The 25,525-nt window shown below is 32.6% G+C and overlaps 1 protein-coding gene across 3 annotated transcripts in view; it reads left to right on the top strand.

Moving 5' to 3' along the window:
* Nucleotides 1-25,525, top strand: part of LOC129235307 (talin-2-like) — a 249,247-nt gene that overhangs the window by 191,201 nt on the left and 32,521 nt on the right. For all 3 annotated transcript variants that reach the window (XM_054869037.1, XM_054869038.1, XM_054869039.1), the window contains exons 39-50: nt 1,964-2,125; nt 3,317-3,457; nt 4,028-4,209; nt 5,904-6,036; nt 6,224-6,325; nt 15,734-15,904; nt 16,260-16,406; nt 18,136-18,237; nt 18,345-18,464; nt 22,057-22,203; nt 22,325-22,494; nt 24,755-24,938. In XM_054869037.1, coding sequence (XP_054725012.1) covers nt 1,964-2,125; nt 3,317-3,457; nt 4,028-4,209; nt 5,904-6,036; nt 6,224-6,325; nt 15,734-15,904; nt 16,260-16,406; nt 18,136-18,237; nt 18,345-18,464; nt 22,057-22,203; nt 22,325-22,494; nt 24,755-24,938 — 1,761 coding nt within the window. The remainder of the gene's footprint in view (nt 1-1,963; nt 2,126-3,316; nt 3,458-4,027; nt 4,210-5,903; nt 6,037-6,223; nt 6,326-15,733; nt 15,905-16,259; nt 16,407-18,135; nt 18,238-18,344; nt 18,465-22,056; nt 22,204-22,324; nt 22,495-24,754; nt 24,939-25,525) is intronic.

The following is a 25,525-nucleotide window of genomic DNA, read 5'->3' as shown; positions in this document are numbered from 1 at the left end:
AAAAAGATTCTTAGTGATTTACGTGCGGGTGTACCCTTCTGCATAAGAATCTGCCGGCGAAGTGGGTGAGATTCGGAATTTTTATCCAAACAAAGAAAGAAAAAAACGAACTCTTTTTACCTTCTTCAAGAACTTGTCACATTTTCTTTAAAACTACATGAGTTTGAGCAGTTATTTAAAACAAGTAATTTCTGTGTAACAATGAGAAGACATTTTTTGAATAAAAAAATAATCTTTTAACGATATATGCACACACGTACATACAACACAACATACAACAGTGGTGCAACTAGAAAATAATTTAAAGGGGGGGGGGGGAGCATAGTAGGAAAAAAATCTTATCAATTTGATTGATCTGATTTACTCATCACCAAATCTCTCAATTTTAAAACTTGTAGATTCAAAAACGCAACTTTAGATGGTCTTTGGTAATGTATGTGGAAAGAACGGTACAGGGGACTCTGCGGAAATTTGTAGAAGTTGAAGCCTTAAAAGGTTTCTATAGGCCATATTTATTGACGTTAGGGTAAGGGATGGAGCTCTGGGACTCTCCTCGATCGTTTTTTTTTTTCTTTTTTTGAAAAATAAATAGAAATAAATTCCTCCCCCGTCCAATTTTTTGAAATTGCAGTTCCAAAAACGCAATTATACAAACTTTGCAGATTTTTAGGGGAAGAGATTTTGGAGCTCTCTCTCGTATTTTTATTTTTTTTTTCGAAATTGAAGTCCTAAAAGCTTAAGCACAATATTCTATGATATTATGAGGAGGGGTTCAGAGACTATTCTACTTAAATGTTTCATAAGTGACTGTTTAAAAAACCTCTTTTTTGATAATATTAAAGGAGGGCGGTTCAGGGACCTTTGCTCGAACATTTTCTGAAAATGAAGTCTTAAAAACGCTATTGTAGGACCATATTTGGTAACATAAGGGACAGCAATCTTTCGGAATCGAAGCTTCAAAAACGCAATTTTAAGCGATGCTGTAAGGTATTCAGAGACTTTCCCTGGAAATTTTGCAAAATTGAAGATCTTCAAATGAAACTTGAGATGTTCCGTAATACTTTTGGACAAAAGCAGGGAGGGGGGGGGACAACTAGCTGACCAATTAGCTGTAACTATTGAACATTTTTAGTTCAAAGATTTCTTTTTAAAAGAAATTGAGATTTACCCTAACATCATTATTTTTTTTCGAATTAAAATCTCTTCTGCCCTATTGTGTTTTTCAGATACATTTTGATTTAGCATACGCAATTTTAGCTACTAAATTAAAAACTTGAAGAAGTAATAACTGTTAATGGATATTCAAAACTAAAAAATATGTATAAAAAAATTTTAATTTCTTCTCCAAATTGTCATTATAGTACTCCTTGAAGACAAAGAGTCAAGAAAGGAACAAACGATCAAATCTTATGCAAATGAAGGCTTCTTTTTTTTACTGTTATGGTGTTTATTTACATAGCCTTAATCATGTAAAAAGAACATTATGGTACAATACATTTTTTTTTAATTTCAAGCACACACACAAAAAAGGGAAAATGAATAAAAAGTTATAAATTATTTTCTCAAAAAAGTAGAGGGCCCAGGCCCCCTCTGGCCCCTTCCACGAGCCACCACTGCAAATAAGGCAAAATTTCAAAGAATTACAAAGAACTTCAGACTATCCAAACTTTCAGAAAGTCAAGGTAATGTCAGCTTCCATTATCACAGGGGCTCTATTGTAGCTGTTAATGTATACATTAATAGCAGTGATGTATTACTCTTTTTGAATTGGCTCAGAGTTTGAAACTCAATGAATAATACTTTTCTTCTTTACCCTTGTATCAAAACCTACTTTGATTTTTTTTCAAATTCTATGAAAAAAATTATGAAAACCTTCAATTAAAAAAAAGATTTTTTTTTTTTTTTTTGCTTTTTCATTAAAACTATTTATTTATTATACCTGAAACAAAATGTTTTCTTTCAGATACTTTCCATTGCCACAGTAATTGCCAAACACACATCGGCCCTATGTAATTCTTGTAGAGTTGCTTCCTCAAAAACTTCAAATCCTGTTGCTAAGCGTCATTTTGTTCAGTCTGCTAAAGATGTTGCAAATGCTACAGCAAAACTGGTCATAGAAATAAAAGTAATTTCTTCTGTTTTACTTATGTTACTCTTTCATGTATTGTTTTTTTTTTTGGAATTATTTTAAAACATTAGAGCTAATGCTGATAATAACTAGTTTCGTAAATAAAAGCACAGAAGCTCCATTATTTGAAATTAGGTTGGAATTCTTAATTGGTACCAACTTAAAAATATAAATTATAGTATTTCCTGTTTTTAATTGATTAAATAATTAGTGTCAGCTTTTGTTGCAGTAAAAGGAAAAGTACCTTCATTTTACAATATGCCAAAGGAAAAAAAAAAACCTCTTTATATATTAAATAGATTGCAAGTAATTATTTATTTGAAGAACTATTAAGGTTGTTCATTTTGTTAATTGATTTATTTTATAAATTATTTTTATTCATAAGGTATGAGAAATTTGTATGTAAATTCATTTAAGAGAGAAGTTAAAGGAAATGTTGCTTAAATCCCTTATTATCTATTCCACAATATTTTAATACAATTCGTTTGGTACATTTTGTCTACAAAATAGAAGCACTCACAAACTATCTTTTACTTAGCATCATGAGCATTCCATTCTATGAGCAATTCTTTTTGGTTTTGTGATTAAAGGAAACAGTTTTTATACCAAAGGTTGTGTGTTTAATACCTGCTTTTGTTTTAGTAAAAAGAAGAAAAAAAAAAAACATTAAGCAATCTTACAATGCTTTCAAAAAATTAGAGTTATGAATAATTTAAGGGGGAAAATAGCACAGATGTTTTGACTGTATTCACTTTCTCAAAAATGTTAAAATTGTGTTGGAAATGCAAGTTACATTTTGAACAACAATTACAAAATGACTTTTTTTTGGGGGGGGGGGGGATTTTTTTTTCTAAAAAATTTATTCTTAAGCACTAATTATCCTAGTCCCTGTATCAGGGCTGCTAGTGCTAACTTGTTTGGCCTTTTTCTCCCCCCCCCCTCCCCCATGAAATTTATCGTAAAATAATGTATTAAGCTGATTGATTGTATTTATTGGCACCAGAACTTTAGTAGGCCTTGTTGCATCAAGCTATTTACTGTAGAAGTATATCTATTAAGAATTTCAATAGCATAGTAATTTAGTTCTATGCTTCGTGTTTTGTGAATTAGTTCACATTTAATTATTTTGCATTGTGTAAAAATACTCATTTTCTGGAAATAATTTTGTACTAACAAAATTTATTGTAGGCTATTGATCAAGAACCAACAGACAAAAATAGACAAAATATTTCTGCTGCTGTTAGACCTCTAATTGAAGCTGTTGACAATCTTACAACATTTGCTAGTTCTCCTGATTTTGCAAGCATACCAGCCAAGATAAGTCCGAAGGTACTATTAGCTTTTATTTCACACAATAAAAAAATTATTAAATATCTTATTGTTAAACTTTTGATCATGAATTTCTTTTAAGCTTATGATGATTATGCCACTAACCTTTTTTAAATTGTTATTGTTCATGTGAAGTCTTGGTATGCTACACATCATTGATAAGCTTTTTGATATTTTTCAAGAATCCAAATATTAATAATAAGATAAAAACAGTCAACCGCAAAAAGAAATTCCTTTTACTTGAATATTTATATAAAAAATGGCCTTCATTATTCAACAGCTATAATTTCACATTGTGTTTCATGTGAAAATGCTCAATCTTTAATTTTGCATTTAAATCTTTCTATCCTTATTTTTTCATTAACTGTATCACATTTGATTTTCTTTTTTTTAAATTAATGTGCAATTTTATAAAAGCTAGTAACTGAATTAGAACAAATAACAATTGCTGCAAATATTCTATCAAAAGTTGATACACAATTATGCATTTGTTTTAAAGGGACGTTGTAGATGTCAAAATGATCAGAGCTTATTTTGCAGCTATTTAAAATATGGTTTTTCTCATTTTAGGCAAGAGCTGCCCAAGAACCAATTACTTCAGCTGGTAAAAGTATAATAGATGGCTCTTGCAATATGTTGCAGTCTGCTAAATCTCTAGCAGTTAATCCAAAAGATCCTCCATCATGGCAGACTTTAGCAAACCATAGTACAAATATCTCGGACGCCATTAAGAGACTGGTATCATCAATTAAGTTAGTATTATGTTCTTGCAAACTCAAATCTTTCTTAAGTAGCTAGATCTAACCCCTAATTATATTTCTCATGCTTGATTATTTTTACCTTGTAAATACATATAAACACGCATCCTGCAATACCTCTATTTTTGCAAACATTAGTGCTAATGCATATTTCCTATTGCAAAAATGATCAAAATGAAATGCAGAGTAAGGATACTAAAATTTAGCAGTAAAAAAAAAAGTGATACTAACTTTTTATATGGTCTTCAAATCCCTTGCACTGAATCCAGGGACATCACGAGTATGAAAATGTTTTTTTTTTTCTATGGAAGGAAACAAAGGTAGTTGTAAGGGGAAATTATTCTAATTGGAGTGAGGTTTTAAGTGGAGTTCCTCAAGGATCAGTGTTAGGGCCTGTTTTGTTCATTGTTTTTATGAACGATATTCACAAAAATATTTCTGGGAACATGAATTGTTTTGCTGATGATGTCAAAGTTATGGGGACTGTAGAAAATGAAGAACAAGCAAAACAGCTGCAAGAGGATCTAGATCATATTACGGAGTGGGCTGATAAATGGGGTATGGCTGTTAATGTTGGGAAATGTCAAGTGCTACATTTAGGGCATGGAAATAAGTGTACAAGTTATTATTTGCAAGGTTCAGTCATTAGTCAGGCAGACAAAGTTACTGATCTGGGGGTTCTAATAAGTCAGGATTTAAAGTTTAGCCAACAGTGCAGCATTGCTAGTAACAAGGCCAATAAGATGCTAGGGTTTATCAATAGATCTATTTCAAATGCTGTTCAGTTTTGGTCTCCTTATCTTAAGAAAGATATTAATGTATTGGAAAGGGTTCGAAGGCGGGCTACAAGGCTAATAAATGGACTTTCTCACTTAGACTATGATTCCAGGCTTAGAAGGCTAAAAATGTACAGTCTTGAGCAAAGAAGAGACCGAGGGGACATGATTCAGTTGTTTAAATTTATTAAAATGAAAGATGTTACGGGGCTGAAGTTTAGCACTGAAAACAGGACAAGGGGTCATTGTTTTAAGCTATTTAAATCTCAGGCTAATATGGATGTTAGGAAAAATTATTATTTTAGCAGGGTAGTGGAACCTTGGAACAGTTTACTAGAAGAGGTGGTAATGAGCAAGGGAGTAGATAGTTTTATGAGGACCATTGATCTTCACTGGGGATTGTAAATTGACTAGGACCAGTCTAGCTGGGCCCAGTGCCTGTTGCTGGTCGTCACTTTTGTATTTGTATATTGGTTACAAATGCTACTCAGAGATGAAGAAATTTTATTTTGTTATTTTCCGTTTTTGGTACGTCCACTTGTTTTTTATTTTACTCTCATCAGGTGGCTGCTTGCAGTCCGTACTGACATCTTACTGAATAATGTAGTGTATTAAGAAATAACATTTTATCAAGCAATAACTATGATCTATATACATTCTAAACATGTGTAATAATTTTTATAAAACCTGAGTTTATGTGAAGAGCTGTGAGAAAAAAAAAGTTTAAGAATTGAAAATGTAAGTTTTCCCTGATTTTCCAATGAGGCATCCCCAACTGTATAGACTTCAGATCTGTAACATTCAGTGGAAATGAATACTATCATGAGAAACAAGTATTATTTTCTTTGCATCAAACATTTCTATAGGGAAAGTTTTTTGAAAAGTCCTCTTAACATAAACATGTTGTTGCAGAGTGAAAGCACCTGGGCAAAAGGAATGTGATGCTGCCATAGAAAAATTGAGCGCCTGCATCAATGAATTAGATCGAGCATCATTAAGTACTATTAGTCAGAATCTGGCTCCCAGGACTGATTATAGCTTAAAGGTATTCACCATATTTGTATTGCTAGATGAAATTAGAGCTTTTGTTGTTTTGTGATAGTTGTTTTATTTTCTGAATAAAATTTATAAACTACAATTTTTATACAAAGCAATCAAATAAACTTCAATTATTCAGTTTTAAGTTTTAAATATTAGTTTTGCTTTTGTCAAGATGTTCCTTCAATTTTCAGGGTTATCAAGAACAAATGGAAACAAGTGCTTCTGAAATTTTAGACAGAATAGACCCAGTTAGAATTGCAGCTAAAAGTGAAGCAGAGAAATTGGGTCATTTGGTGAGTTTTTTTTTTTCAGTAAAAAGTTTTGCTTGAATGTTGTGTGAATTAATGATAAAAACATTTCTGTTCCCTTTTCTAAAGTTTTTAAGTGACATTTATTGAACTTAGGCTATTATTAGTTTAATGAAAATTTCAGTTGAAAAGTATAACATTTTTAATAAATAAGTTGATTTCTTTTTCAAGATTAAATTTTAGATTAAATGCTAAGTATGCAGCATGCCTTAATATATACAGAATGTCCCTGTTTAGCCTGCGAAATCTCTATTTTTCTAAACTGTTAGACCTTGATCCATACTTTCAATTGCAATAATGGTCAAAATTAGGTAGAGTTAAGATATTGCAAGTTAGAAGCGTTTAAAAATATTTAGTGAAAAAAAATGGCCTCTATCTTTTTATACGGGCCCCAGATCCCTAAAGTGAAATTTTAGAATGTCACAAGCATTCAAAAATAATTTAAGAAAAAAAATCAAAGCATTTACACCATCTTTTGATTAAAATTCAAAAGGATGTTCAAGTTCATAATTCTGAGGGATTGTGCGGAAAATGAATAGGAATATATTGCCATACCAGAAGAATACAGATTATCATAATTATTGAAGCAAAAAAACTACATATTTATACCTTTAAATTTTTATACAACTAATTGCTTGCCAAAGTATATTAGGAACTTTGATAGGTAAAAACACTACAAAATCTCCTTCAATTAAAAAATATGTGCGAGGTGTGGTTATTATATAACAAGTCTATTGCTGTAAAACATTTCGTTTTAAATTTATACATATTTAGTTTTTATCACCTTCAATATACACCCTTACTCTATCCTTACAACTCTCCATGTGAATTTTTCACTGTTCGAAACAGAGCTGGAAGTCTTGTTCTGAGAGCTCCTGCAAGGCCCTTGCTGCTTTTTCTTTCACAGCTTCAGCAGACTGAAATCTGTTCCTTTTAATGTAGATTTGACCTTGGGGAATAGATAAGTCACATGGCGCCAGGTCAGGCGCATTGTCTTGGTGGAACACCCACACTTGTTCTTCCACAATTTAGGTTGTTTTCCCCTTACTCTTTCACGAAGATGAGCAAGCACCTCACGGTAGTAATGTTGATTGATTTGATATTACGATTTGATATTTTCCTATGTTTTGGACGTGGAAGGGCGACCCAAGCGGTCATCATCTCCAACGTCTTCTTGGCCATCTTAGGAAACGTTTGAACCACTCAAAAACTCGGCACGTGATAAACATTCATAGCGATTAACTTCTTTTAATTAACAAACAAACAATAAGTTTCAGTAGCAGTTTTAATTTCACGATAATTCATCCCTTTACTATTACACTTATCATGTTTTTCGGCAAAACGAAACAAACACCTTACATAAACAATGGTTACTGCCAGACTGATTTCTCTGCAAACACAGGAGACGCTATAATCGAAAGAGAAGGCTTTACGCTGCACAGTTGTCGGTTATTCGGATTTGGCGCATGCATGGTTCTTCTGTAGCAGCATCAGTCTTGTTATTTAATAGCCACACCTCGTATATAAAAATTAAGCTGCTATGTAGTCCCTGAAAACCATGAATGTAAAGTGTTATTAGTCAGGAAACGCAGTGTTTCAGTTTCATGTCTTGGTGAATATTGGTTATACAAATGTTAATTTCTTTCATTAGTATTGTTTTTTTTAGTTTTCTGGCCCCATGTAAAAATCTAGATTTTATAATTTTCCCTACATTTTTTTCTCGCTTCAAACTTTCAATATTTTAACTTAGCATCTCATTTTGAACATTTTTCTAATTGGAAGTATGCATCTAAGACTACAGTTAACATAGACCTTGTAGGTTAAGCGAGGACACACTGCATATTACGATTGGATGTTAAACTGCTCACCTGGATTAGCATATTGAATTATTTTGATAAAAATCTTAGTTTTAAATTTTCAATCTATTAAAAATTTAGTTATTCTATCTTCGTTTTTACTGCATTTTGACTGATTAATGTATGTATGTGTCTTTACAGTGGATTTTAGGACTTTTTCCCTATCAGAATATTTTGTATTTTAAATTGGTTAATAAAAGTAATTCTTGCATCGTCCACTTCAATGTCAAAAAATTTAAGTATCTAAGATTTTTTTAGTGCAGTAGTGATTTTAACAAATGTAAAAGAAGGAATTCTAAAATTGACTTTGTAATATTTTTATTTTTTAGTATTATGAAGTTTATTCTTCTTTTGATATCCTTCATCAAACAAGTTTTTTAATCCTGAGTTTTCTTATGGCTCTGAATGTTATTAAGAGCCAGTTTTTATAAGAACCGGGGTGAAATGGGGTGTTCAGATATATACCATTTTTGATTTTGCTTAAATTTTTTATGGTGGATTCTTTTAAAGATTTTAGAAGATGCGTATTTTTTCTTTTCCTCCAAAAAAATTTTTGGGGACCTGTAAAAATTCGTAGAGTGGAGCCCAACATAGAGGTTTTTCCAAAATCAGCGTTTTTTAAAATTCGATTATTTCTGTGTAATAAGCATCAGCCAAAAAATTCCTGTGTTCACAATATGACATTTAGTACCTAAAATGAAATATATCATAAATTTTGTGACCAACCTTCAGTGCAGCCTTTCAAGGGTTGCCAAACTTTGTCGAAAAAAATGAAAACGTCCCATGTTTGAGGCATTTTGGCTCCCTGCATTCAGGCTCAATCATGGTTTTTGTACGTAATTTGTGTAAGAATATGTATAAATTATTCCAAACCCTCATTAGTTGCATGGCTCACCCTCTGCGCTGCCAAAAAATGGCAGTTTTTTTATCGAAAAATGCTAAAACGTGCAGTTTTTATAAGCCTTCATCTCAGTGCACTGAGGTTCAGTGTAGAACTGGATGTCTGCATTTCAAACTAGAGTATGTATATTTTCACAAACAAGTGACAGAACTATAGGCAAATTTTTTTTTCAAGAACACAATGCGTATTTCAAAACAGTAAAATGAACTATTCAGTTTTCAATTCAGTCAACGTATCCGGGTTTAAACTTTCCTCCAAGGACTTCCAGATACTATTTAAAAAACTAGTATGATCAAAAACTTACCATAAAAGAGTTATAAACTTGCAAGTAGACTGATTATGCTTACTCGCATACTTTATAATATGATAGCTAGAAGCAAAGTGAAAGCAGAACATCAAAATATTGTTATAAATCCTGTAAATAGAAATTATTGTAGTAACGTAACCTGTAAATAGTTTCCCGTAATGAATATACAACCCCTTAACATATGGCTCAAGTATACAACCCCCTATTCTTTTTTTTCTTATTTCATTCACTGATTTTATCAATGGAAGTGTAGTTGTAGAACGTCGTAGCATTTTCTGGAATATTTGAGAGATTTCTTTTCGGTATATATAAGCCGTTAGCGATGGATAAACAGTGAGTTTCGATTGAGGATTTCGAACTGAGAGTGTGTATTTGCTCTGTTTATAGCAAGGCATTTCGCTGTGTTGTTTTCGTATTTGGAAGTAAATACGTGTGTAAACGTTGAGTTTACGGTGTTGTGTGATAATTCCTTAATTGCTGATGAATAATTTAGCAGTTGTTGAAGATCTTTCCTGTACATAGTGTAAATAAATTTCCTGTGTTTTTATCAAGAACTGTGTTTTCATTTCAAGAAAGTGGAAGTCGCACCGAATCCGTTACAATTTGGCGCCCCACGTTGGGCGCCAAATTGTAACGGATTCGGTGCGACTTCCACTTTCTTGAAATGAAAACACAGTTCTTGATAAAAACACAGGAAATTTATTTACAATATGTTAAAAAATGTACTTTTTAGGGTCGTGTATCTCAGTGCACTGAGGGTTAGAATGGAATTTGATGCCTACGTTTCAAACTAGAGTGTATGTCTTTTCACAAACAAGTGACATAACTATGGACAATGGTTTTGCAGGCTCATAAAATGCACTTCAAGATGAGGAAATTGAATATGAGTTGATGACGCATCCAGTTTAGTTGTACTCAAGTTACTTTGTCTTGCATTTTTTTATTGCCCCATTAGTCAGTTAGGCAACTATACCCTTGTTTTATAATGTCATAGCATTGCTTTTATCATAAGTAATAAAATATGACTTAGTAATTGTTTGCTATCACAGTAGTTTAGTGCAGAGAAAATATTTTTTTTCACTATAATATACAGCAACGAATGTCAAAGAACTATAATGTACAGTACAAACGAAAAAAGCTATCTTAATTAAAATAATGAAAAATGTACCTAAAACACCTTCAAAAAAGTGTTTCAAATGACTTACGTTTTTACCGCAATAATAAGTTTTTTTTCTTCACTTTGCTTCCAGTTATTATAGTATAAAGTATGCGAGTAAGCGTAATCAGTCTATTTGCAAGTCTATAACTATTTTGTGGTAAGTTTTTGACCATACTATTTTTTAAAATAGTATCTGGAAGTCCCTTGAGGAAAGTTTAAGCCCGTATATGTTGATTGAATTGAAAACTAAATAGTTCATTTTACTGTTTTGAAAAACATACTGTGTTCTTAAAAATAATTTGCCCCAGGGGCGTAGCTAAGGGGGGGGGGTTTGGGGACAACCCCCCCCCCCCCCCGAAAAGTTAGTCTCAAAAAAAAGAGAAAAAGAAGAGAGAAGAGAAAGAAAAAAAAAGAAGAAAAGGAAAAAATTCCAAGCGATGATATATATATATATATATATATATATATATATATATAAGAAGTAACCCCCCCCCCCCCCCCCCCCCCGAAAGTCGGGTCTAGCTATGCCACTGATTTGCCCATTGTTCTGTCGATTGTGAAAATACACATACTCTAGTTTTAAATACAGGCAGTAAGTTCTATACTGACCCTTAGTGCACTGAGATACAAGCCCCTAAAAAGTACACTTTTTATCATATTTTGATGACAAAACTGATATTTTTTCGTAGCAAAAACACAAATTGCTCGCACTGCACAAATTGCTCACAAAAACTATGGTTGAACCTCAGTGCATTGAACCAGGATGCCTCAAACATGACATATTTTCACTTTCTTCGGCACAGTTTAGCCACCCCTTCCAGGGTCTCCTGAAGGTCAGTCATAAAATTTACGATATATTTCATTTGAGGTACTAAATATCATGTTGTGATCTCAACGATTACTTTTGCTGATGCTCAATGCGCAAAGATAATTGAATATTAAAAAACGTTAATTTGAGAAAAACCTTAAGTTGGGACCAAGTTTCGGAATTTTTGTGGGTCAAAAAAATTTTTTTGGAAGAAAAGAAAAAATATGCATTTTCTAAAATCATTCAAAGAAACCACTGTAAAATTTTTAGTGAAATCAAAAATGGCATGTATCTAACTTGCCTGACTCTTACAAAAGCTGGCTCTTAATATACATTTTTTTTTTTTTTGCCCTTTATGATTTTAAACGTAATATTAATTGATGCAAGTTTTTATGGGGTTATTTGTCTTAGGATAATTTATTTTGTTGTTCAAAAATATACATATAAATTATAGCAAAAGTTTGTTCTTGTAGCTTACCATTGATGAATGAAATTTTAAAGGTATGAATTATACAACTTTAATGAAGTTTTGTACAATGTTTTGTAATTTAATTCTGCACAGCATTTAGTGCTTTAAAAGGTAAAATAGGGAGTATCTAATTAGATTCTGAAAAATAACAAATAAATAATTACATCTGTATATATGAATAGGAATGTGAGGTTTGTGTAGCATATCTTGGTTGAGTAAACAAATTTCAGTAATGATCAAATTGTTGCAAAAAAAAATAGCAACCACATCATTCTCTTCTAATGATTTGAATAAAGAGAATAATTACCCCTAAGATTTAATTATCGGCTTTCAAGAACTAATTTGGGGGGGGGAGTGCAAATACAAGGAGTGCATGCATATATTTAGATGCCAAACATTTAAATTATTCAAACATCTAACGAAACTCATACAGTTGAATCTCGATAATTCGAATATTCCTTTATCTCAAAGTTTTCATCGGGTCCTAAACTCTTGAGACTGTTGTGGAAACTTCCCATAACTAGTGATGTTCCCATCAATTTTTCTGAGGGTATACTCCCAGTAATCCATTACGCACAATTTGTGTATGTGATCATATATATAATATCGTCGCCTCAGAGCAACAGAAGGACTGGGATTAGATATCTTAGTGTTGCTCTGAGGTGGCAATATATCACAATATGAAAATTTGTGAAGCTTGAGTGTATACGCCATATGTCTAAAAAATGTTTGAGAGTATACAGCGTATATGTAGTATACCCTATGGGAACACCACTGCCCATAACTCGAACTACCAATAACTCAAATGTTTTAGTCAATCCCTTGGGACTTCGAGTTATCGAGAGTTGACTGTAGTTAGAGGCAAATGTCCTCTAACAGTCTCCAGATTGAGCATTACTTTCGTTAAAAATATGTCTTTTTAACTAAGAATTGATCATTTAAACTTTGAGTTGTTAATTTTTAGGTATAGATTCAGTTATTTTTTTTTTTTTTTTTTTGATGTTCTAAAAATTTAGAAAATATCAATTAAACCATTGATAAAAATGCACAAATCATAAATTTGATTACATGTTTCTTATATTTGTCTTTATAATATATTTTATAAATTCAGACTCTTGAAGTATTGTAAACAAAGTTGAAGAACATTTCTAATTTTTCTTTCCATTTAAAAAGGTCAATGCAAAGAAAAGTGTATAAGTTTAAAATCTGTTCATTCAACTGAAAATCTAACATTGTTTTTGAAAATAAATTGTTCACCTTTGCTTTTCAAGGAGGGATACAAAAGTTTTTATAATTTGTCTGCTCCTTTATTCCTTTCTTTCTTCTCTTTTTTTTTTTTTTTTTTGGTTGGCAAAAGCAGAATGTGTTCAACTTTCAGAAATCGCATTGAAGTAACCGCTTCCTTTTTTAATGACTTGCTTCTGAGTCCAGTAAAAATTAAATGTTGAAATTATATTAATGTACCTTCTCAACTTCAAATTGCTCCTTTTAATTAATTCACTATTAATTAATTATAATTCGCTGTAATTAATATCTTATTAATAGATTGGGCAAACCTGTATCTCATATTTCCCTTTGAATATTGTATTAATATTGTATGAGGTTATGAGTAAAAATGGTTTTATTTACTGTTACTCAAACACTGTTAATGTTATATGATACAAAGTAAGTTAAAATTACAGCAGCAATTACATGCATGGCATTAGTTATACTCCTTTAAAATTTCCTTGTACCTGTATAGGTTACTAATCCACCAAAAAACTTTGATGAAATGTGTCAGTGCACCACATTATGCTTTAAAAAGCATTGGTGTAGCACACTCAAAGAATGGAGATTTTTGTAGAAAGATTTTCTTGATTTTTAAGTTAAAGAACATTCTAACTGATTTCTCTCTCTTTTTTAAAAAAATTTCTATTTATTTATTTTTTTATATAAGGAAATGATATTTTCATTCAGATGAATTTCATCTTAATAACAGCCCAATATTGAAAGTGATTGAATAGCTGTAAATGTAATATTACTTTTAAATACTGATGTAAAGAATCTTCAGCATTGTTTCAAACATATCTTTTTGTGCTTATCTTTGAAAAATAAGGTATGACATGGATGTCATGATGCGCGCGATTAATTTTGAAGAGTCATTCAAAAACTAAAAAGATAACAATTCTAGGCCGTGGAAGTGGAAGCATCGCAGCCGCGCATAACCTCAGATCAACGACTGCCTTGAATGCCAAAGAACAAAATTTTAAAAGACTTACCCCGTGTGGCATGTGTGTAGACGACAGGAAAAACAAATTCATTACCGTACATTCTTTATTTCATGTTAAACTTCAGAGCAGACAAGATGACAGGAATTTTGCATGGTGATCACCAGAAAAAAACATTTTTCATTTGGTAAAAAAACACAAATGCGCGGAAGACATACTTAAGAGTTCAAAAAAAAGTGGAGCAGGAGTTTGCAAAGTTCGTTAAAGATCAGAAAACGGGGAGTTCATTCGGATGGTGGTGAAATATTCAAATTAAAATGGACGGAGGACGGACAGTTCACTTTGAAGATGGTGGGGTGTAATTCAGGGATGGATCATAATCAAGGATGTCAGTTGCAGGCCACGCCATGTTGAAAAAAATGGCGCACAAGTTGGTAATCTCCATGGTGACCATGTTGAGATCATCACACCATTAAAAATGGATCGAGGTAATTGCGGCTCCATATCGTCACCACAAGCTATGTTGATCATCAAAAAGGGTCGTTAATGAAGGGCTCGATTCCGGTACATTCTGTGTGCCGCCATCGGACGCCATCGTACACTCAGGTGATGCATTTCCTATGCAACTATCACAAGTTGCAGTGAAGCTTAATTTTAATTTTCTTGGTTACATACATTTAGAAATTGAAAAAGGAATTTTCACCTCATTTTGAGGTCTTCAAACACCAGGCGGAGGGCCACGGCCGTCAACGGACGCCGTGCACAATTCCATCATTTTCGCCATCATTGGAGGGAAAACGGAGCCGCGAGAAGCACGTCCGATCGAACTGGAAGCAGCAAGCAGAGTGAAGTGGGGTGGAAAAAATGAATCAGCGAATGAGCGATCGGATCCGGGTACGTGGCGATGCGCGGGAACCAATGAGTGCGTTTGGCGCCCAAACAACGAAGGGAAGGGGACGCTACACCATTTTAATGGCCGACAAGAAGATGCAAAAAAATTGGATCGACGCTTGAAAAATTGTCAAAAAGCTAAACGATGGGAAAAGTGAATAAGTCACATATTTGATATCATAAAGTGTGCGAAATTTGAAGGGGAAAACGTGGAATGCACAAGAAAATAAAAAAACAACAAAATGGGGAAAAAAACGATTAAAATGACAGAAAACATGGGAAAAATATAAATGGGTAAAAAAATGTGATATGCATTATCACAATGGAATACATATCATTTGTAAAATTTTCAGTCTGCAGTATAACTAGTTTTTTTTTAAAAGAAAAACTTGTATGACGGTTTTGATGGTTGGTATTGTCAAACAACTTTTATTATGTATTTACTAATTCATTTTTTTAATTTTATTTATTTTTTTAATATTTTTTTTTATTTCTATATGTATTTATAAATATATATTTATGTTTGTGTGTGAATTTTGAATACATTAAATATTTTTTGTATCGGTTTTTGTTTTGGTAGGATTAGTTTTCATCCATGTGCTTATATTAAGTTACTTGAATATTTTTTTAAAATAGGGTTTGAAAACTTAAGTTGATCATTAAAAAGTAAGAAATTATATTTCATGCTTCTGAACTATATATAATTATTAAATTTTCACAATGATGATATTTCCCCCACTTTTTATATGTATTATATAACAGATTATTTCATATTAACAGAAATGTGTTTTTTAGGTAACACAAATGAGTTCATTTTTCGATCCACTAGTTCAAAATGCGATTGGCAGTGCATCTAAAACTTTCAACTCAAAAAGACAAATGGCGTTACTAGATCAGACAAAGACTGTAGCCGAATGTGCTTTGCAGTTAATATATGCTTCAAAAGAAGCTGGAGGAAATCCTAAAGTATGTATTTTAAATTTCTTAGCAGTTAAGCATTATAGAAACAATAGTGACAATAGCATTAAATGTTTATACTATATGTAATTCCAAAATAATAATAATAAACTCAAGGTAAAAATTATAAAAGTATTCAACCTTTATTATTTTTACCCCAAGTAACAGTTCTATAATTGCTGTATGGATATTTTTTATTTACCATTATTAATGTTATTTTCCAGCTTAGAAAATATTTAAAACCTTTTGCCTAATTAAAGTTTTTGCCATATTGTGTATTCTAGCCAAACAAAGTGTCAGTATATTACTATACTGGTTTATATTTTACAAATAAAAGTTTTGTACAAATGTTCAAAATTTTCAGGCAACACACTTGTATTGCGAAATTGATGACTCCGCTGATGGAATGAAAGATGCTTTGCAAGATTTACTACAGACATTAGAACTTGCAGCCACTGAAGCTGGCGTGGTTACTGGCCTAGTTGATTCAGTTAATAAATCTATTGTGAAAGTAAGTTGTCTTCTTAAGGAAAGGTCTCTTGCTATAGTTGCTACTTACTCTTAAAAATTGTTAAATAAAATAATGGAAGAAATGTACAAAACCACTTCGAGATGAAAGTAGTTTTAAAAAATTATCTTACCTAAACTACTAAGCATATTGTAATTACAGTAAAAATGTTTTCCATGACCCGGAGGGGGTCAAAGTATTTTTTTTTTCATGTCAAAAGTAGCTTGTGTTATATGCAAAAAAAAAAAAAAAAGAAACAAATACAACTCACTAATACTTTTAGAGCTGGGAAATTTGATACTAAAATGTATGCTTGTAGTTACACACAGTTAAAAGTGTATGTACAGTGAAACCTGGTTCAGTTGACCAATTTGCGGTGCCCTACTTTAGCGGTCAACTTATAGAAGTTGATTTATAGGAAGAATAATTCTGTACCTGAAAAAAATGGTCAACTTAGACTGGTCAACTTTACAGATTTTACTGTATATTGATTTTATTACAAATTTCTTAGATTTCAATGCAAGCTCCACTGACTTTGGCTCATTTATCAGCTAATTTGAAAACCAGGGTTTGAAATAGAGAGCAAGATTGTGTGAAACGCGCACAAAATTGGTAAATCCCGCTCAATCCAAAGGTCCATGCGGGATTTCCCCTCATAAATTCTTAAACTCGATAACGAACCCCAGAAGGGGAAAGCAGAGAAGAGAAATTCCCCCCCCCCCATGCGGTAATACTGGTGATTTCCTCCCGCCCCTACCAGCACAATCGGCGCAATCCAGATTTCCCCGTCTCATCAAACTTAGAGCAACCCTACTGGAAACGCCACATCATCCATTCTTTCATACAAATAAATAAGAGAGGTCATAGGTTACAACGTGTATCTTTAAACGCTCCTTTTAGCACTCTGCTCGTTTTGAAACGCATCAAATCCTTTTCGTCATTTTGTCTTTGCGAGTTTAAACATTGTATTTTAAAAATTTCAAACTCCATAGCTCCTTTTTTATTTTGGAAAGATGGATAAATTTTCAATAAAGCGTCCGTCAATTCAAAGCAATTCAAGTTACATCGACGAATTCCGATTCGCTGAATTCCAATCTGATGACATCAACTAATTCTAATCCACCAACATCAACTGATTCCGATCCGCCGACATCAACTAATTCCGATCTGCCGACATTAACTGATTCCGATCCTCTGGTCAAAATGCAATCCCAAAGCTGCTGGTAACAACAGCCCATTTTCAATACGTATAGACAATTTTTTACTTTAACTTTTTGATCGTCAGAAAAAAGTCTTTGTGCGGTAGAAATATTATTCTAATCAATGGGGACCGAACCCCATTCAGATAATTAGATCCAGAAAATGGTCTACTTAAAAAAATAATTGAGTGTGTCTATGTTACTTAGTTTATATTTTATTAAAAATGAAATAATAAAATAAAATTGCAAAATTACTGAATAATTATTTGAAAATAAGGGTTGACGTTGCACTAAAAAAATTATAAAAGTGAATAAATAGAAAAATAAAATAAAAATGAATTATTAAATTCTTAACAAATTTTCAATACTTATAAAAATTCTCCCCCAAATTCAAAAACTTCCCCCTGGAATCTGAAGTAAAGGGGGACATCCCCCTCCCTAGAAATTGAACCCTATTTCAAACCCTGTGAAAACTAACTTGCCAAATTCTAGTATGTATTTGTGCATTTTTAATATGATGCATTTTTTCGTAGGTGGAAGAACCAGTGATAAATACATCTGAAAGTTCTTTTGTAGACTTCCAAACGCGAATGGTTTCTAGTTCAAAAGAAATAGCTAGGCTTGCTCAAGAGATGGTAAATGGATTTCCTTTGCATATTTTCTTCTTAGATATAATATATAGTATGTTTTTGAACTTTTATGGTTTTGAACTTTTTGAACTTTGAATGTTTTATTTATTTAGATCACGAAATCGGTTGCTGATCCTAACCAACTAGTGCCTTTAGCTGCAAAACTGGTGCACCAATTTGCTAATGTAGCAGCTGATACAAGAGGAGCCATTTCTTCTACACCTAATCAAGATGTAATTATTTGTATTAAATATAGAAACTTTTGAAAAGTTACTTATTTGTTATTAGTGTATTAAATGTTTGTTTTGAATACCTTAAGCTGCTGCTACTATTAGGTTAAATGTGAAGTTCAATTTTCATAGTATGATTTTAGAATTAATTTTATATAATTGGTTAAAGAATAGTATGTATTTCAACAAGTTCCATCTTCACTTTGATTAGTAATATATATAATTTTAAGCTTAACTCCAAAATGCAGTATTTTTGAAAATAACTGCAAAAGTAACTTTTGTAAATTATTTTATGTAAATGATAGTATGTTTATTATAAAAGGTTCATTAATACATTAAGTAGCCTTTTTAGTAAGGAAGAATCATTTACACCGGTATTCTCCACTCCGGTTAAAACTCGGACCGAGGCTTAAACCTCGAAGTTGAAAAACTACTCTATTCTCCATCCCGGTTTGGCGTTAAACTCGGTCACGGAACGCCCACTTCCAGAGCTCGGCTTGTAACCGCTACTTCGACGGTTTAAAACTAGATTTCCTTCCCATCATTCCTTTGTGAGCAAACAAAATGGACGACGGCTGTTTGGATTATTTTGAGTGATTTGCAAATGCTAGAAACTATTGATAAACATTCGCTAACTTGACGTCAGAGGAACAAAGATTAATTACAAAATTTAATCAGAATTAACATTCGTTATAGGTGTTATCAAAAAGTACGGCCGAAAACATTAATGCAATGATCAACAGAATGGTGCGAAAAAAATCATTTTTTTTTTAAATTTCCACGCCACTGTAGCGCGGAAAAGTTGCGGTTGGTAAGCATTTTTTTTTTTTTTTTTTGAAATCTGGTTTATTTCTGCCGCACCGTTTCTTCGTATTTTAAACTTTCGCCTCAATTAACAACAAAAATGTTACAAAAGAATACTGCATGAAAAAATAACTATTTGGGGGGGAGGGATTAGATGCCACTTCTGAGAGAATATCTTAGAACACTTTCGTCCCTTACAAACTATCCTTTATCAAATAATTTCTGGAACACGAAAACTTATTTTTTTTTTAATGCAGCATTGCTCCAATTTTAAAATGCAGGTCAAACAATTTTTAAACCGCTAATAGTTTTTTAAACAAATTCTTCCCTGAATTACAGTCATATAACGTCACAACGGAGCTTTTATAATTGCTAAAGTTTTGTTTTAAATTTGTGAAAAATGTGGCAGAATAGCACTTGCCATTATTTTTATGAGTTTGGGGAAAATGAAAAAATGGTCTGAAGCAAAATAATCAGGAGTGCTCACCTCGGCTGTGGGAGGAGGGGGGGGGGGGCGTCATGGCGCAGAATATGCCATGAAATTTTTCGGGGGGGGGGGGGCTGTTCAAGGAATAATTTCTTCTTTTTTTAGAGGGGTCATCCAATTTGGGGGGTCTTTGAAGTGTTCGGGAGGGAGGGGTGAGCCCTTGCTCTTAGGGAGGGCGGGGGCACCCCTGGAAAAATCAATTACTTTTCTTAAACAGTAGTACCTGTTGCAACTTTTTTACTCTAACAAGGTATCTTGTCCAATTGAGAGACTCTGAATTACATAAATCATTCCAAGACAGAAAATGACAGAATGAAGTTAAATGTTCCACAAAATTTCAATGCGCAACACAATAATACCTAAACGAATTTAAAATTCTCTTTGTTTCAAATAATTATAAGTAAAACGGTTCAGGAGATTTTTAACTGCAGAAGAAATTACTATTACTAGCTTCATGAACACATTAATGTGGAAAAATATTTTCAATGGATGAAATAACATTTGATTTTATGCTAGGGAATGTAAATATAGAAGCAATTAGAATGTGACTTTATTTTTGCATACAAACACGCATGTAATTACAAGACAGGGGATGAGAAAGAGCTTTGAAAAACAAGTGATTGTAAAAATTAAGGTGTGAATGATTACAAGGAATTTTTACATGGGCGTCCATATGCAAAATTTTAAGAGGAGGGGGGGGGGGGACTCAGGTATTTTCCATATGTTTTAGCAGGATATTTTCCCGCGGAAACCGATTTCAGTACAGATTTTTGAGCGAATAAAATTTGACATTTTTACTTATTCAATAATGGCTGGAAAATAAATGTTTTTACATTTTAGCAAAGAAAAAAATACTAAAGCAAGGAAGTTGTAATTTCTAAAGAGGTGGGGGGGGGGGGGCTTGAGTCCCCACTTGCCCCCCTCCCCATATGGGTGCCCTTGAATTTTTGGATGATAAAAATATAAAATTATTTTTTCAACTTTTAGAAAGGACTATATTGTTGGGAAAAATAAGTTCTTCACATGGAAAACGAATGCAGGGCAAAATTCAGTTTTTGAATTTGCCCTGTGTTGTTTACATTAATAAGTTTATGGACTTTAAAGACAATAAATGTTAACAAATGTTTCATGAAATGGAACAGATGGAGGGGGGAGGGGATCGGGTTCTAAAGCTAATACATTGTAACAAGTTTTTAATAATATTATAGATTATTTTTCTTTTCTATGTTTTTAATTCTTTTCTTTCTTTCTTTCAAATGCATTTACAACATAGTAGAAAATATTAAGCTTCTATATTATTCAAAAATGTTTACTTCACACACAAGAAAAAAAAAACATTTATGACTGACAGATTTTCAATATTAGAAAGAGATTAATATATTAATCAGTAGCGTATCTAGATTGGGGGGAACAACAGTCTGCCCCGGAATTGCATCCAAAGTGGATTTCAAAGTTAGTAAAATAAATAAATTTTAATTAATTCTCTGAAGTTTTCCCTTTTTTCCTTAAATCATATTTAATTCATTAAATGTCAACGAAAACAAAGCACAATATTGCGCTTGGACGGAGCTCGTTACATATGCGTCTAGGGCAAATTTTACATAAAATTTATTCGTAATTATTAAACTCGTTTTTTTAATAGTTACAACGCCAAAATAAAAATAAGTTGTTGTTTCTAAAAAATAGCACGAACTTAATATTTACATAAAACATCTTTTGGAAAGAGGGGGGGGGGGGATTTCGTAAATTACAGCCCGGCCCAGATGAAACCCTTGCCAAGAATGTGACTAAATTATTGAATTAGTTTTTATTTCATCTTGATTAATAACAAGATGAAAAAAAAACATTTAATTAATAACAAGATAAAAAACTTTTTAAGTTTCTATACAGAAACATTAAAAAAATGCATTGATGTCTTTAAATTTCAAATTGAGTCTAATAAAAAAAAAATTGCATGAACTAGATGCATTTTGCTACTCCCAATTCTTATTATATGTCAATCATTCTTCTGCGCGCGAATTTACTACCACGTGGAATGCAGTCATGTAGAAAATGTCACGTGAGTCACTCTACCCAATGGTAACAGCCGTTTCATTTCTCCTTCAGTTAAAACTCGGCTCCCCTAAATCGTGCTTGAAATGACTTGAAGAATACGCACCGCGTTCGAAACTAGTTTTCCCTTACTTCTCGGTTTTGGGGAGCCGAGTTTCATCTCCGTTCTGTGACGGTATTGAGAATACGGCCGTTATTGTTTTGAATTTTGAATTATCAAATGCTGATAGTTTAACCTGATATATTTTACAGGTTGCTAATAGAATCAGAAGCAGTGTACAGGATTTAGGGACTGCTTGTATTGATCTTACCAAAGCTGCTGGATCCTGCCAGAGTAATCCCACAGACACTTACAGTCAGCGTGATGTTTCAGATAATGCTCATACAGTGACTGAAAAAGTAACTTTAATATCACATGTTTCTTTAGAATTTATCTTTGTAATTTTGTGTCTGTTATTCTTTACTTTCAATTTAATTATCACCATGAATTCATTAATTAAATGTATCCATATGTTTCCAGGTCTCATTTGTGCTTGCAGCTTTACAAGCTGGTTCACGAGGTACTCAAGCATGTATTAATGCAGCCAGTACCGTCAGTGGCATTATTGGTGATTTGGACACAACAATAATGTTTGCTACTGCCGGAACATTGCATGCTGAACATGAAAGCGAAACATTTTCTGATCATAGGTACCTACATGTTTATAAAAATTTATGTATGCCTATTTTTCTTTAAAAAAAATGGCTTTTAGTGTTTGAAATTTATGTGAATTGTTTAATTGTTTTAAAAAATCTAATAAAATGTTGCTTTTAGTTAGTGTTATAGTGCTGATAGTAATAAATATAGCTTTGTAACATTTAATTCTGAAAAAGTAGGATATTTATATTAAATAAGAATATTTAAAGCTACATGTAAGAAAGAGCTATAAAACATTATGAATTCCATCATTTTTGCTGACTTTGACATGGAGCAAGGTGTGAAAATATTATTTACTTTTTACTGAGGATGGAGGCCTCATTCTGTTATCTAAATATGAAAGTGATAGAAAAGTGTCAATTTAAGTAACTTTGATTGAAGCAAAATTGCGACAGTCTGAGAGCTTGTAACGAATATCTTCAAAAAGGCATGATTCTGGCTCTCATTGCGAATACCTATGCAAAGGGGGGAAATGTCAGCAATAACAAAAGTACCTGGATGGCCATGCAACATCCATAAGAGAAGTCATAAGGAACTTCCCCAATTAGTGAAGCAAAATCTCTGGCAGTCAATAATTGGTTGATTTATAAATACGATAGATGGCCAGGATAGAGTGAAGTTGCATAGTTGAAGTCGAAGTGCAAATTGGTGAGGGAGGACTGCATACTGGTTTGCAGGGCATTATGATGTGTGTCTATGGAACAATTGATTGTCATAGAGGAGATACCATGAAATCTTAGCACTATTTCAACATCATAACAGACCAGTCCCTCCTTTACATGTATCTGCAATAGATTCTTTGAGTGGGTTGTTACTCCATGTCACAAATCAAAAATTGCTCTGCAGTAGCTAAAGAAACATATAGATTAAGTCCAGTTAAACCTCAGGATAATTTGATGACTCTCAACCCCTTTTTAGTAGTACTTAGAAATGACATGGGTAAACTGATGCTCATAGCTCAAAACAGGGCCAGCTTTAGCAGTTTTGCCGTCCCTGGTGATATTGACAAGTGCTGCCTTCTGGTCTTAATATTTATATACAGTAGACCCTCGTTTTACGCGGGGATTATGTTCCATGGAAATGCCACTTAAATTGAGACCTAATACTAGTGTTAAAATAGGGGTTTGGTTCCATAGATAACAAAATACTTCATTCTAGTGATGACTAATTGTATAATAAGTTTAATGTGTACTTATATCGACTTTTACAGACAACATGCATAAAGAAAACATAAATTAATTTTGTGTTCTGTTTATAAAGAGGAGCTGGCTATGATAGTCTTTTGGCAGTCATTAAGAATTTTTCTCTGTAGTTCTTTGCAGAACATTGACATATCCATGATCACTTGTGTCATTTCTATAATAGAATCTTCCTTCACTTACAAATCAGAAAGATTATTTCTATTGTCTGGGGAATGGCTCAATCTTTTCAATGTGAACGTTTTCGGTTGTGTGTCACAGACGTCTGCATCCTCGTTGGTTTCGTCCTCCTTTTGTCACTTCTAAAAGCTTTTCTTCCAGTGAGTTCTGAACTGTGTGAATTTAATAACTTTACTTTTTGGAAAGAGCTTTAACCAATCGCATAAAATGTCTCCAGTGGCCCAAGCTCCATTATTAGCACACCAAAATGTAGTTTATTACATGTAATCTGCAATATTTAGGAGTTTGGATTTTGAAAGATGGGAAATTTGTATGTGTTTGCATTGCTGCATCCACAAAAAACCAAAACTTATCCGCACAAAATAAAATAAAGGTGTCGAATCTTAAACCGCGTATAATCGAAAAAACGTAAAATAAACCCGCGTATAAAGAGGGTACACTGTATTTTTCCTTAACCATCGAGCATACACTCACATATTGCTGCAATTTGAGCTGCAAAGAAAAGAAAACTGAGGAATAAAGTTGAGTTTTTCATTTTTTTCACCTTTATTTACTTTTTGCCTTCTTACATTTTGCCATCATGAAATTTGCCATCCCTAAAATCTGCCGCCATAAGCCGTGGCACAGGTCCCCTACCCCAAGAGCGAGACCTTGCTCAAAAGCTATCTTCTTAGAATGCCAAGGGTGTTGCACTCTTGAGATTTAAACAAAATTACATTAGGTAGGTGATCTTAATGTATTGTGTATTTAGTGTACATTCAAGAGAGTATTAATTACAATTTGATAAAAAATCTTAAACTATTATTCTCAAAATAAATTAACTGTTTTTTTAAATGTATTCTTTTAATATTGAATATATCTTAAACATTTTCAGAGATAATATTTTGAAAACTGCTAAAGCACTTGTTGAAGACACCAAAACACTTGTAGCAGGAGCTGCTTCAAGCCAAGAACAACTAGCTGTTGCTGCTCAAAATGCTGTTACTACCATAATTCAGTTAGCTGAAGTTGTAAAGCTTGGAGCTGCATCACTGGGAGCAAACAATCAAGAAGCACAGGTAAATAAATGTTCTACTAGAGAATCACCCGTCAAGGTATGACGGGTGAAAATTGCTTCTACATTTGAGCGAAGCAATTGCCTGTTTGGTGATATTTTGAGAGTTGAAATTTTAACCCTAACTCCAGTGGAATAATCCTTAACTCCAGTAAATAGCGTTAATTGTTGACCACTTTTTTGTTTCTTCATTCTCTTAAAATTAGTTTTACAAGTAAAACAGTTAAGTTATCCGATCCAGTTCAGCCTTTTCAAAATAAAGCATTTCTTGTCAAACATTACCAAAAAATGTTATCAAATTATCATGCTATGGCGCGAGTTTTATTGTTGATGATGTCAGGGTTACTCGATCAGTGAATTCGCTATTATGTATATGAGGATATGTGAAATGGGATATATTTAATGAGTTGAATGTTCTACTTTGGTGTAAATTTTAAGTAGAATTTCAAATTTATGGGGCAATGAGCAGTATTGAAATATTTAAAGTATTGTTTTAATTACAAAATAATATTAAAACTATTGCAGTATTAATAGTACATGTAATGTTAAGTGTGTGGAAATTAACTTTGGAAATATGCATGGCTTGCATGA

Source organism: Uloborus diversus, chromosome 2 (genome assembly GCF_026930045.1).
Source record: "Uloborus diversus isolate 005 chromosome 2, Udiv.v.3.1, whole genome shotgun sequence".
Classification (NCBI taxonomy): Eukaryota; Metazoa; Arthropoda; class Arachnida; order Araneae; family Uloboridae; genus Uloborus; species Uloborus diversus.
This window is presented reverse-complemented; position numbering and strand designations above follow the sequence as displayed.